This window comes from Alexandromys fortis, unplaced genomic scaffold, assembly GCF_014885135.2.
Source record: "Alexandromys fortis isolate MF-2015 unplaced genomic scaffold, M_Fortis_MF-2015_v1.1 scaffold_255, whole genome shotgun sequence".
Classification (NCBI taxonomy): Eukaryota; Metazoa; Chordata; class Mammalia; order Rodentia; family Cricetidae; genus Alexandromys; species Alexandromys fortis.
The window spans coordinates 1,755,028-1,769,266 of record NW_026068158.1 but is presented as its reverse complement, the minus strand read 5'-3'; the positions used below and the strand labels follow the sequence as shown (position 1 = coordinate 1,769,266).

General features: G+C 39.7%; 1 protein-coding gene across 2 annotated transcripts in view; it reads right to left on the bottom strand.

Moving 5' to 3' along the window:
• Nucleotides 1-11,475: 11,475 nt before the first annotated feature.
• Gria4 (glutamate ionotropic receptor AMPA type subunit 4) overlaps nucleotides 11,476-14,239 on the bottom strand; it is a 403,578-nt gene continuing 400,814 nt past the window's right edge. For both annotated transcript variants that reach the window (XM_050127542.1, XM_050127540.1), the window contains exon 17: nucleotides 11,476-13,839. In XM_050127542.1, coding sequence (XP_049983499.1) covers nucleotides 13,675-13,839 — 165 coding nt within the window. In that variant the 3' untranslated portion in view covers nucleotides 11,476-13,674. The remainder of the gene's footprint in view (nucleotides 13,840-14,239) is intronic.

Below are 14,239 nucleotides of genomic sequence, written 5' to 3'. Positions count from 1 at the left end.
CGGTAGCTATGTCTGAGTCTGTTGCTCTGCATCAGCTGGGCTCTGTGTTGATATCAGTGACTCGTGTTACCACAGAGGGCCATGCAGAGACTTATTGTCTGGACTGACACCTGAGGCCATGCTAGTGTCTGATAGTCATGGGACCAGATAATCTAGGTGGTAAGTGTTGCTACCTGGGGCCATGATGACTTTCATACTTGAACTGCAAGCGAGAGCCAAGTCTGGATCCATGACCCTACAACAGTCAGGGTCTGTGTTGATGTCGGTGACTATTCTTACCATTGATGGCCAAGTGGATGCCCCAGGGGCAGGACTGCCACCTGGGGACACATTAGCACTTTGCCAAACTGTCTCTGAGGCCATGACAATCTGGGTAAACTGTATAGCCAGTTAGGGCCATGATGATATCCAGACCTAAGCTGCTGCCAGGAACCATACAGACCTGAGTGACATATACTGCCAACCAGGGCCAGGAGTCATATGGGTCCCGCTGTGGCTGGGGCCATGTCTGATTTCATGGCCCAGCCACAGCCTGTGGCTATGTTCACATCTGGGGCTCCTGTTGCCAATGAGGGCCAAGTATATGCCCAGGAACTGGACTGCCACTTGAGGACATACTGGTGTTCCAAGGCCATGCAGTCACTGTGCCCACCCCAATCTACCAACTGGATCCATGCTGATCATGGCCCAGGCTGCTGACAAAGACCATGTCTGGGTCCACGTCCAACCACAGGCAGGGTCTGTTTTGATATCCATGGCCCATGTTACCACCAAGATCCTGGGCTGCTACTTACACACGTTAGTGTCTAAGGGCCAAACCATGTGTCAGGGAAATATAGGTCAGAGTGGCATGCACTGCCACTCAGGGCCTTGCATCATCAGAGCCTGGGCTACTTCCAAGGGCCAAATCTCGGTCCTTGGCTGTGCCACAGTCTTGGCCTATATTGATGTCTGTGACTCCTGTTGCCACAAAGACAGTGATGATAGGGCTGCACAGAATTGGTTCCACCCCTCACTGGCTGCATCACTAAAAAGAACTGCATCTTTCCACTAATGCAACACTGAGGGGAATAGGCCCTGCACCTCTCCTGGGCAAACAGTGGGGTTGACCCTGTTGGCCGATGATGCAGGTGAACCAGTACTGAAGGCATGAAAGTGGGAGAACTGACACTGACCTTACTATCCATCTGTCATGTGGTGTCATGGGTGAGAGCAGATTCTCCCCTCACTCTGTGACACCTACTGCAGGTGGGTAGGATGGTCCCAGGGTCATGAGAGAAGCCAAGTAGATCCTGCAAGACTCAGGATAGCAGCCCTGTACCTTATCTGGGCAGCATAATAGTGTTGATCATGTTGATGAGGGCACGGGTATTCTGTCCCTATCAGTGTGTACAATGGGACAATGGTCTTGTGCCCTATAAAGATTTGTCACTTGTATTAGTTTAATAAAACACCGATTGACCAGTAGCCTGGCCAGAAATATAGGCAGGACAACAAGAAAAGGAGCATGCTGGAAAGAGGAAAGGCTCAGTTTGCAGTTGTCATCCAGACACAGAGGAAGCAAGATGAGAATGCCTCATTGATAAAAGGTACCAAGACATGTGGCTAATACAGACAAGGATATGGGTTAATGTAAGATATAAGAAGTAATAAGAAGCCTGAGCTAATATGCTAACCAGTTTATAATTAATGTAAGCTTCTGTGTGTGTGTTTTTGGGACTGAACAACTGCAGGACTGGGAGGAACAGAAACCTCTGTTAACAAATGACACCAGCATGGACAACTATATCCACATAAAACCCGAGAGAGCTTGGGAAGTAATTCTGAACACACACACACACACACACACACACAGACACACACACACACACACACACACACATAAAACAGAGTTAAGCACGTCTTCTTAGAGCATCTTTTTCTTGTGTGCACTCTGTTTGGTAGCACAAGCACATCTCATTTAAGAGAGGCTTATTGACTCAGCTTTAGCTGCAAAAGCCTTACAGTTCTTTTAAGAGTTGCCATGACCAAACACTTAAATGGTGTTTATAAATAGCCAACAGTATGCTATTTGGTGGTGGCAGGGACCTTGAAACTCCATAAAGTTGTAGCAATAAACATGGTTCCCACCAGTAACTCTGCCATGAAACTAGATTCTCAGAAAGTTAAACATGGGTGGATCGAGCCATCAAAGCCACAGCTTTAATCCTAGACATATCAATTAGAAAATTATAAACTCATGTGGTCAGAAAAAGAGAGATATACAGTAAAGATAAATATAGACAAAAACCCTCTAGACAGTTTACATTGTGTTTAAAAATATATGTAGTCTTGGGAGAGAAAAGAAAAAAAAGGATAATGTCCTTAAAAGAAAGAAAGAAAGAAAATAGTTAAGTGTGGTGGCACACTCCTTTAATTCCAGCATGTGGGAGGCAGGTGGATCTCTATGAGTTCAAGGATAGTCTGGTCTACAGAGTGAGTTCCAGGACAGTCAAAGATACACAGAGAAACTCTGTTCTCAAAAAAACCAACAAAAATTAAAAATAAAAATAAAAGAAATAGAGTTTAAAATAAAGCCACGTGAAGATGAAAAATACACAGAGAATCTGGATATTCTATGTTATTGTAACATGAAGGGCCAGTCCTGCTTGTTTGGGATTTTGTCCTGCCAGGTACCCCACAACTGATTAGACCCAAAGAAAATCACACATAGGTTTCCATAAATTATAAGCTGATTGGCCCATTAGCTCTAGCCTCTTACTGGATAACTCTCACATCTTGATTAACCCATTTTTCTGATCTATGTTAGCCATGTGGCTCAGTACCTTTTTTCAGTGGGGCAGCTCACATCCTGCTGCTTTGGTGGTCTGGGCAGGTGTAGGAGGAATCAACTTCCTCCTTCCCAAAATTTTCCTGTTATCATGTTATTGCATTGTCTTTGAATGATTTGATGGCTAAGGAAGGAACAGCAGCTGCTAAAAAGTGTTTGATTACAAATGCTGCTTGGTTAATACAACATATATTTTGAAAATGCTTTGACTTCAAAATTTAAGTTAAAAGATATGTTACTTTGGAAAAGAGGTTTTGCTTTTGTTTTCACAGAAAATGATAGGCTATGAATTCATTCTGGGTTAAGAAAAAATAGGTTTGATTAAGGAAGAGCCCCTGAAAAATCTCTGATGGGACCTGATGGCTCAGATGATCCAACATTTCAAAGGACTTCTGTTGGCATTTCCTTTGAGTTCTACATCCAGAACAGCCTCAAGATGGCTGGCTGAGATGATCAAGTCTCACAGAATATTCCAGTTAGGACTTGACCATAATCCTAAATTTTCTTTAGATCCCCATAAGATTATTAGCACCCCAATCAGCAGGAAGCAGCCCAGAGAACTACATCCACATTCCCCCCAAAATGGATTATGGATGTTTATCTTTGTTTAGAGTGTTGGTTACAAGTTGTTATAGATAATGATCTGGAAAAAAGCTAAACAAAGGAGATTAGATTCAGCGTTCTTGTTTTGAAAGAAAAAAGAAAGGGGAAGTACTTTGGGACAATGATCTTGCGTAAAGATTTGTCACTTGTATTAATTTAATGAAATGCTGATTGACTAGTAGCCAGGCAGAAAGTATAGGCAGGGCAACCAAAGTAAGAGAATTATGGAAATTCAGTCTAGTCATCAAGCAGACGCAGAGGAAGAAAAAAGAGAATGCTTCACTGATAAAAAGTTCCAGGCTACATGACTAACACAGACAAGAATTATGGGTTAATATAAGATCTAAGAGGTAATAAGAGAGTCTGACCTAATATGTCAACCAGTTTATAATTAATGTAGGCCCCTGTGTGTGTTTTATTTTTTGGGGGGGAACTGAATGGCTGTGGGACTGGGTGGGACAGAAACTTTTGTCAACAAGTATGCATGAGAGATCTGGCCTCACTCCTTATCAGCCATATGGTGGAGTGGGTGATGGAGAGATGCCTCCAATGCCCCACCCCTTGCTACCTCTGGTGGGTGGGATTGAGATGTTCCTAAGGTCATAAGAGTTTCATGTTCCTCACTGACTACAATGCACAGGAGAGTAGAACCTGAACCTTGCCTGAATAGCACACTAGAACAGACCCTGTTGGGAAGGGCTCAGGTTAGCTGTCCCTGGAGGCATTAGAGCAGGAGATCTGATCCTGCCCCCCCCCTCATCTGCCATGTGGTAACATGGGTGAGAGAAAGATGATCACCACCAATAGCCACCTATGGCAGGAGGGAGAGCTGGCCTTAGGAGCATGAGAGTGGGAGAGCAGGCCCTGAACCTCACCTACTGCAGCATTCGGGAAAGCAGTAGAGCTGGCCCTGGTGGTATAGGTGCAGGTAAGCTGGTCCCAGATGTATGAGAGCAGGAGCATTGGCCCTATTCCTTGCTAGGTGGGGCAATGCTGGAGAGCTCTCTCTGTTGGTCATGATGAGGGAAAGCTGGCAGGCTGACCAACCCAGGCCCAGAGTCAGGGTTATGAGTTGTCCCATCCCAACATTCACCTCATCTATAAACTACTAGAGAATGTGAAGGGTACAACCTGAAGACTAGAGCCGCAGGATCTCTGTGGGACATGAGGCAACAACAGGATATCCAAGAGGAATATCAGTGAAGGTCCAATATTGAGGGTATAACAAAAGCCAGACCAATGACTCATTGTAATGAAGACTTTCAAGCAAAGATCTATGTAATAAAGGGTATACTATGCAACTTTGTCACACTACAGCTTTCATCCTATTTTTTTGTATCTTAGTTTGACTATTATTGTTTTTGTTTGGGGTTTTTTTGTTTTTCTTTTGAATTTTGTTTTATTTTGCAGGGTAGGTTGCAAGGGTGGATGATGAATACAAAAAGACAGAGAGATGGATGCAATAAGAATGCAGGATATGAAAGTCACAAAGTTTCAATAAAAAAGTGATGCATTTTTTTTCTCTGGGGCATTCTTTGCAGTAGATCATGGATATTGTTGGGATGATTGTCTTTGGCACTGTTGCCTTCAGAGCTGGCAGCATGTCTATCTTTGTTCTCTGGGAAACTAGTATCCGATCTGTCTTAGTCACTGTTCTATTGCTGTGAAAAGCAGAGAAACTATGACCAAGGAACTCATATGAAGGAAAGCATTTAACTATAGACTTGCTTAGAGTTTTAAAGGGTTAGTCTATACTTATTGTGTTTAGAAGCAGGAAGACATGGTGCTGGAGCAGTACTTGTGAGCTTTACATCCTTATCAGTAGGCACTAGGCAATGAGAGAGGGAGAGACTGGGCCTGTTGTGGACATTTAAAAATTCAAAGTCCCCCAATGACACACCTTTTCCAATAAGTCCATACCTATTCCAGAAAGGTCACATCTTCTAGTCCTTCCCAAATAGCTGCACTAGTTGGGAACTAAACATTTAAAGACATGAGTTTATGGGATCCATTTTCTTTCAAATGATCATACTCTCTGTGAAGTAGCTCCTTTTTGTTAACAAATTTATTTTTGCTTATATATTGAGCTCATATTGTTTATCTTGGTGATAATTAGGATCTTCTCTGAAACATGAGCAACCCAACTAGAGGAAAGAATTGGCAAAGGGCCAAAATGAAAGAACGAAAAGGATTCTGAAAACTAATTAATTGTTAACTGTTTTGTGTTTTTGTTGTGGAAAGTTGGTGAAAAAAAGACTCTGGACATGTTGACAAGCCTTATAGAATAGACACTAAACAATCCTAATTAGGTTTTTGTGGGATTATGTTTATGTTTGAGGAGAATCTAGGTCTTGCCTACAGCAAGGTATGAGTAAAATAAGAAGCAAAGGGATCCTTCCAGAGATTGTAGTAATGACAGCAAAATACTGTAAGTCCCCAAATTAAATAGATGAAAATGAGGAGGGGGAAAGAGATATTGAAACAATACAAGGAACTGAAGATTCTAATTAATTAGATATGGGTATGATGAAGAAATGGAAGATTGGATACTTGTTTATGTTAGAAATATATAAAGCTATGAAAAGATTGATGCACTTTGATTAAAAAGTCAAAAAAGGTGGTCAGCAAACAATTGAATATGTGGGACTAGAATAGACAATAGAAATGTCTTTATTAGTGATTATAGACATTTTTGTTCTATGGAGATCTACCAGGTGGAATATGTCCTGTGACAGGATAAGTGAACGAAATTTTCAAGCCTGATTTGAGAGAGGTTTGGTGTGCAAAATTAGGGAACACAATGTTCACTGAGAAGGCACAAAGGATTAAGGGCAAATGGTGGTACCATTTGTGCTATACATGACATGGTCAAAGAATGTGAATGGGGACACCTTAGGGTGTACTAGATAGATAGGTTAAACTCCAAAGTCCTTAGTGAATATATACCAATGATGGAGAAGTCAGTAAGTAATGTGGACAAGCAAGCAGTTCATGAATTCATTTTAGTAGTGAGGTTAGATGGACAGATAACTTACTTCCTTTTTGCTATGGTTGTATTCTTTTTGATTTTGTATTTGAGACAAGGTCTTGCTAAATAGTTTATATATTGGCTGAGAACTTGCTATGTGGTCCAGGTTGGCCTTACATTCACAGTCCTTTAGCTACAGTACTGAGATTCCAGATGCAAACCACCATTCTGCTAGTGACATATTTAAAAATTAACTTCATATTTGTATGCATGTGTGTATGATGTCTCTGTGTGTGGACCTGAACTGCTTAGAGATCAGTTCCATCCTGTATTTTTTTTTGGGGGGGGATTGAATTGGGATTTTTAGACTTGTTCAATGTCTTAATTAGAGTTTTATTGCTGTGAAGAAATACCATGACCACAACAACTCTTATAAAGAAAACATTTAATTGGAGTGACTCACATGTAGTTTCAGAGGTTCAGTCCATTATCATCATGATGGAGAGCTCAATGGCAAGTAGGCAGATATGGTGAAGTAGTAGCTGAGAGTCCTATATTTTTTTTTTTTTGGAGTTCCAGTGGGCTTTTATTGAGATAAATTAACAAAAAGAAGCAATCAAGATTTTACCAACCATCTTTTCTAAACCATATATAAACTCTTTACTCAGGTCCATAGACATGTACATACAACGTAACACATCCCAACAAAAACATACCCCCCACTGGAACATTTGCCAATTAAACAGAAAGCCAATTCTCCCTTTCCCCAAAATATTTTCAAAGTTTTAAGTTCCCACTGTTCAAAGTGGAACTGGTCCCTTGTGGCTAGGGACATTAGAATTTTCTCATATTTATTGAACAAAAATTTTAAGTTTTTTCTAATTTGTTTTGTTTCAGGTCGCTTTGGTCATCTTGGCTTAGCCATCAACTTGATCACATATGATGATCGCTTCAACCTGAAAAGTATTGAGGAGCAACTGGGCACAGAAATTAAACCTATCCCAAGCAACATTGACAAGAGCCTGTATGTGGCAGAATACCACAGTGAGCCTGTAGAAGATGAGAAGCCTTAACAAGCACGCTTTGACAAACTGCAAAAGGCTCCTTGGATCTGTGACACATCATTTGGGGGGGGGATGCTCTTCTCTTTGTGGGTTTTTTCATCTTTATTTGGAACTAGGAAGAGTTATATAAGAGCTCAGACATTTTTCTTTTTTTTTTTTTTAAACTGGTGAAGAGAAACTGAAAAGAAGAAATAGACGTTTTTGTTCCACTTGTTTGCACTGTGTGCTGACTGAACATTCGTTGCACTAACTGCTGGTTTTTAAAAATGTTTTCTGGGAAAAGGGGACGAGAAGAGGGGAGAAACCCTAAGGAGAGTCCTATATTTTGCAGGCAATAGAAAGTCAACTGAGACACTGGGTGGTATCCTGAGCAAGAAACCTCAAAACCTACCCGCACAGTCATACACTTCTGCTACCAAGGCCATACCCATTCTAACAAAGACACACGTCCTATTAGTGTCACTACCTGTGAGATTATGGGAACTAATTACATTCAAGCTACCACACTCACCAAGCATTTTTGCCTACTCAACCATATTAGTGACATGATGGCACACAGTTCCACGAAAATGAATTATTTTAAAATTAATTTTTATTATTTTCAATTATGTGTGTTTGTTTGCATTTATGTGCATGTGTGTGCATGTGTCAATGGGAGCAAGAGGTGTTGAAACTCCCTAGAGTACAGGTATTTGTTAACCACCTGACACAGGTACTGGGAACTATGCTCAGGTCTTCTGCAAGAGACCTCTTAACCACTGAGCTATGTCTCCAACTCATAAAAATATTTGTGTATGTGTTTGTGTACTCTGAGTCATAATTTCAATGGTTGCTTTTCCTTATTTCTTATTTTATACTGAAGGTAAGAAATGGTGGTAAAAGCTGGGGAGGTTAACAGTGGGAAGAGCAACATGAAGGCAGATGCAGAGGAGAATGGGATGAGTTTGACGTGAGAGTGTATGCATGACATGGATTTAGATATACTGGGCTAAGACTGAGATCTCAGTAGCAAGGGTTGAAAAGCTACATGGTCTGAGAGTGAAGAGAGGAATAATGGGAAGACATTTCTGAGAAATGCAAGGTAGGTAGGATTGATGAATTCCATGATTTAGAAGTTTGAAAAAGCACCAGTTTTATGTGAATAAAAGATTATACTAATTTCTAAATGGAGCCAAATATGGACTAAATTGTTTTGGGTTCTGTTCTTTAAAAAAGTCTAAAGTTTTTGCAATTAAGAGCTGGTAGACAAACCATATAGGCAATGTTAAATGGTCTCTTAGCATCATCTCAAACAAGACTGAGAATATTCTATCTAATTCTGTCCCCCAAGGCTCCCAGTGTCAGTCTGTGTCCTGTCAAATTGTAAAGGTTCTATGCCTATCAAAGAGAAATTCATTAAGTATTACACACCTAATAATGTAAGAAGTAGGAGCTAACCATTTTATCTTAAACAAACAAAACAAACAAAAACCTCTTTTCCTTGGGCTAGAGAGACTCAGCAGTTACAAGTTGTCCACCCTTCCTGATCTGGAAGTTTCCAGCCCTTCCTGTGACTCCATCTAAGGGATCTGTGATGCCCTCTTCTGGACACCTTGGGACTCATGTGTACATGCCTCCACATACACATGCTTAACTGTAGAAATAAAATCTTTGAAGGAGAAAAATAGCTTTTGTCAACTTGTGAAAATGTTTTTCTTTTACACAACCCACTTTATTTTAGTGTTCCTTTATCTTATCTTCCATTAGTTTGCTTATTTTCTTCCACTTTCAAAGAAAATACAGTCAAAGCAAAACAAATGTGTGAATAAGGTTTTTCTCATTTCACAGAATTAAGAAAGCACTAAACTTAGTGTTTTCCTTTCCTATGAGATACAATTTCTGTTTATTATCTCTTCTAATAACATTATAATCATTGCATGAAATAGCTCTCTTGAAAAAAGCACAGAGAGAATATGTAAATAAATCACTTGTTCCTTTTGCTTTTGCAAATAATCAGACTGAACTTTTCATTACTGTGTGAGAACAAAACACTACTGTGTATGAAAACATGAACTTCAGAGAAGTAATATAAAAAAAACAAAAATGAAAAAAACAAACAAAAACTACAAAACAGATCACTCCACAGTCTGTGTCTCAGCCTGTACAAAGTATCACTAATAGTTTGAGTTTTATGTCTGTTACAACTACCTTGGCAATATAAGTTGGGGTGTCCTGTTTTCTGAGAATAAAAATATTGTACATATTAATTGATTCTGATTTTATGTATAAAGTTGTGATTAAGTACTGACAAATAAATATTGAACATCTACTGTGCCTTAGGGAAAAAAAAACTGAATAGGTGTTATATAGGTGGGAAAGCCAAGCAACACATAGATAACACATGCAGGAATGTGAAATGAATATAATAGTTTTGAGACTGGCATTTTCAATGAGCTATGGGGCTGATTGTAAGTAACAAAGTTCTCTTTAGAGCTCCTCATGGTGGTCACTACATATTGATTACCTAGCTGATGGTGCCTATTGATTACCTAGCTCATGGAATTCCTAAGAAGCTTTTGCCTGAAATATTTAGTTTCACTAAATAGTGATCTTTTGTGTTCAGTAACTGTGTTCTTCCATTTTGTGGAATCAAATACTTTAAATGTAAATTTTTATGAAGTATTACTGTGTGTATATGCTGTGAGTGTGTGGAGAGAGAGAGAGAGAGAGAGAGAGAGAGAGAGAGAGAGAGAGAGAGTAAATCATGCCACAATGCATGTGTTGAAGTCAGAGGACAACTCTGTGGAGCCAGTTTTATTTTTCCACCCTTACATGGATTGTCATCAGGCTTGCATGGCAAGAACCTTTACCTATTGAGCTGTCTCACCAGCCTTAACTTTCACATATTTTAAAATCACTATGACTGTATAGTGTTTTCAAAATTATTCTTTTCTTTTTTTTCCAAAATTACTTTATACTGTAAAAACATAACTCCTTCAAAGAGCACAAATTCACTCCAAGCTTAAATTAATGTTATTTTAAAAGAATATCTAAACACTAAACTTAATCCTTATTCTTAAGTGCTTATTAGTCTAGCTAAGTTGTGCTACAGAGTTATAGTTAAACCAGGAACCTGCCCATCTGATTAGAGAGCATCAAACTGCCATGGGCAGTACTCTTGTCACTCCCAAGCCCACTGCCCTTCATAACATATCAAATATTTTTTTTTGGTTTTGTATTGTTTTTAAAAAAAGAAAAGAAAAGATGGACATGGTAGTACAAGCCTTTAATCCCAGCATTTGGGAGGCAGAAGCAGGCTTGATTTCAAGGCTATCCTGGTCTACAGAGCCGGGTCCAGGGCAGTCAAGGCAATGCAGAGAAACCCTATCTTGAAAAACAAAAAAGAGAAAATTTACTAAATCTTTTATGTGTATTTTCTTTTAGCTATTTTCTTTAGTGTTATTAAAAACATTCTGTAACATGAAGGGGGCCTGCTTCTTGGGGGTTTCTGTCCTACTCAGTACCCACAGCTGTTTAGCCCCAAAGAAAATCACACACAGAGATCTCTATAAGTTATAAAGATGATTGGCCCATTAGGTCAGGCTACTTATTAGCTCTTATAGCTTATATTAACCCATTATTCTGATCTATGTTAGCCATGTGGCTTAGTACCTTTTTCAGTGGGGCAGATCACACCCTGCTGCTTCAGTGGTCTGGACAGGAGTAGGAGGAATCAGCTTCCTCCTTCCCAGAATTCTCCTGTTCTCCTTGCATCATTTCTACTTCCTGTTTGGTTTTCCCACCTATTCTTCCTGCCTGGCCAATCAGCATTTATTTAAAACATGATTGACAGAATACAGACAACTCTCCCACACCAGTCAACCTTAGCTTATTTTAACTACTCTATAGCTAATTTACACCCCAGGGACTGTTAAGGAGAAAATATATTTTTCTGCTTCAACTTAATTAAATCAATCCAATTAATTCTTTCATTCAACAAATATTTATTAAGCACCTACAATATGCCAGGCACTGTGCTGGGTGCTGGGGATACAAATGTGAACAAGATAGACACAGTCCCTGCCCTCAAGGAGCTGACAGTCTAGTAGTTTATAGACAAGTACACAGGCAATTACAATGCAGTATGGTGAGTGCCGTAATGGGTAAGAAACATTAAGAATGGCATGTAAGTCAGCATCATAGGCAGGGCTGGTGGATAATCATGGAAATATTCCCAGTGCAAATAAAATTCAATTTGGGTGCTGAAGGATGAGTGACAGTCAAGGTAAAGACAGAAAAGAGCTACAGACCAAAGAAATGGTAGATGCAATATTCTGTGTGCTGTGCGAGTCCATTTGCTGGCTGAGAAGATGGTGGGAGTAAGAGAAAAAGACATCAGGGAGGGCTCAGATTTGAAAAGGAACCATTTGCTCAATAACAGAGAAGTAGCCTTTCTTGAGGGACAGTGTATACATGTGTTATAAGGATTACATAGTTGTGACACACAGATATTGAAAGGGGATTGTAAGGGTTAAAGGGAAGAAAACCAGTCCTTCATATTTCTGCCAGAGCTCCCATGGTGTCACAGCCTGTGCTCTCTCCCGGCCTCCTTGTTGCACAAGCCCTGTCCACAGGCCTGCCCAAAGAGTGGCTTTGTGTCTGCTCTCCCATAGGCTCTTTACCATACCTCCACCTGTGAAAACTCAACTCATCCTTCAAGGCCACACTTCAGGAATTATTCTAACTTGTGCTTTCGGCAAATATCCCTCAGTCGGTGATTTTTATCTATATCATTGAACTCATTCATCATTTGAAATGAAACAGACTTTTTGAACCATAAATATTTTGTTTTCTTAAAAATAAATATGGTTTAATTTTGTTCATAATTTTGGGGTAAAAATAAGGATTGAGTTTTCCAGTTGTGTTCTACCCCAAACAGTTTTCAGTGCCTCCAAAGAACTCAAATGGAAGTATAGGAATGAGGGTAAAAGTCCAAGAGACACTAAAGTCAATGCAGCAAAAGAGTCAAGTAAAATTTCCACACAGGTGTGTTGGTTTCAAAACAGCTGTCCATTCCCACACTCGAAGACTCCATCTCTGAAAATGTAATCTATTAACAACTGAGGCCAATATCTGTAAAAGAAGGAAAGCATACTATGCAGAAATAATAAAGACAGCCTACATTTGTTTATATGGTCTGTTCTTTGACTTTTACATCCCTCATGCAGTCTTCGAGTTTCTCAAATAACTTGTATGATTATAGGGAAAAATTTAAGTTCTGTAGATATATACTGTAAGAAAAAATGTTGTTTTATTCTTTTGGGCAGGTACAAAAACCACAATTTTGTACACAGAACAGGATTTTAAATTATAATGATGAGTGACCTGTAGTCTTTTTCTAATTCTACATTGCCGATGAATGACTTCATGTCAACATTTTCTTCACCTATTTTCTTTTTGTTCCTGACAGACAAACACAATCTATGAACCAACAGTGTGACAGAGTGAAGGTTACGGGAAACATGGTGACCAACAACTTTTACATTAAAAAAGTCTCTAAAGTTTGTTACAGTGATGACATTTATATCAATTATTGCAATGTATTGTTCCCTAAGATGGTTAGAAAAAAGATTGTGTTGTCCTCTACTGGATTTACTTCAGTTAAAAAGCAAGCATGTTTCAGTATTGTTTTATTTCCAAAGTAACTGTAAATACTTTCTTTAAATTTTGTTGTTTTTTTTCCCCACAGGATTTACATGTTTATTATTTTCTTATCACGTTTTAGTGACTCATGTCTCAGCTGCAGATTATTCCATCGACTACATGGGTGTTGTGGAGACACAGGCTAGCAGGTTCCTTGACCTCTATTGACTGTTGAACCCCTTCCTGTGGTGACCAAGGCCTTTCTGAGAAAGAACTTCACAGTATGATGCTCTAACTGGCCAGTCTGATTAGTGCGCTCAAGTGAAATGCGTTGCTGTTAATACAACCATCCCAGACACCCCCACTCCCCCCAAAAAAACTAAATTGTGAGTTTTCCTGATATAAAACCCGAGTCTGAATTTCCGTGCTGAACTCATGCACTGGTTCTGTCCGACACTCAGAACGTCCTTCCTGCTCAGTCAAAGGATGTGTTAAACCAGGAACCACGCTGGACCCGTCTCTCCGGGCTGCATTTCCATCAGTCACCAACACAGTTTAATTAAGGCACTCAATTATTTTTTTGGTTTTTATGGTAGGTCCGATGCAATGACAGCCAATCCCGAGCTTTGTCTAATTGCAGTTCCTGTGTGTACGGCCTTGGGGCAGTCGGGGGTCAGCACACGGCCGTTTTCTCCCACACTCCCAGTGATGGATAACCTGGCTTTGTTTCTTATGGCTTCGGAAAAAGTCAGCTGGGTTGCATGAAAAGGAAACAGAGAGGATGCCAGGTGTTATGATATTTCTCTCGCTTCAATAAAACGTGGCACATCAAACACCAAAATATTGATAATTAGACATCTGCATTTTCTTCCGTGTTCTTTTTAGTCAAATTGTTTATAAGGGAAAGAAATTTTCAGATACAATAGGGGATGAATTAATTGGCCTAGAGTTTTAGGACCTATATATTTAAAAACTGTTTGAAAGATCACAAAATCTGGATTTTCTGAGCCAATCTGGGTAGAAGAAACCTTTTCACTTGGTCTCTACAACCTAGTACTTCCAAAGAAGCTTCAGAGGTCTCTTCTGTTTTATGGGTATTCTATAAACCATAGTATTTTCTTGCTAGATGTTTTTCTGGTGCAAGGAATGGTT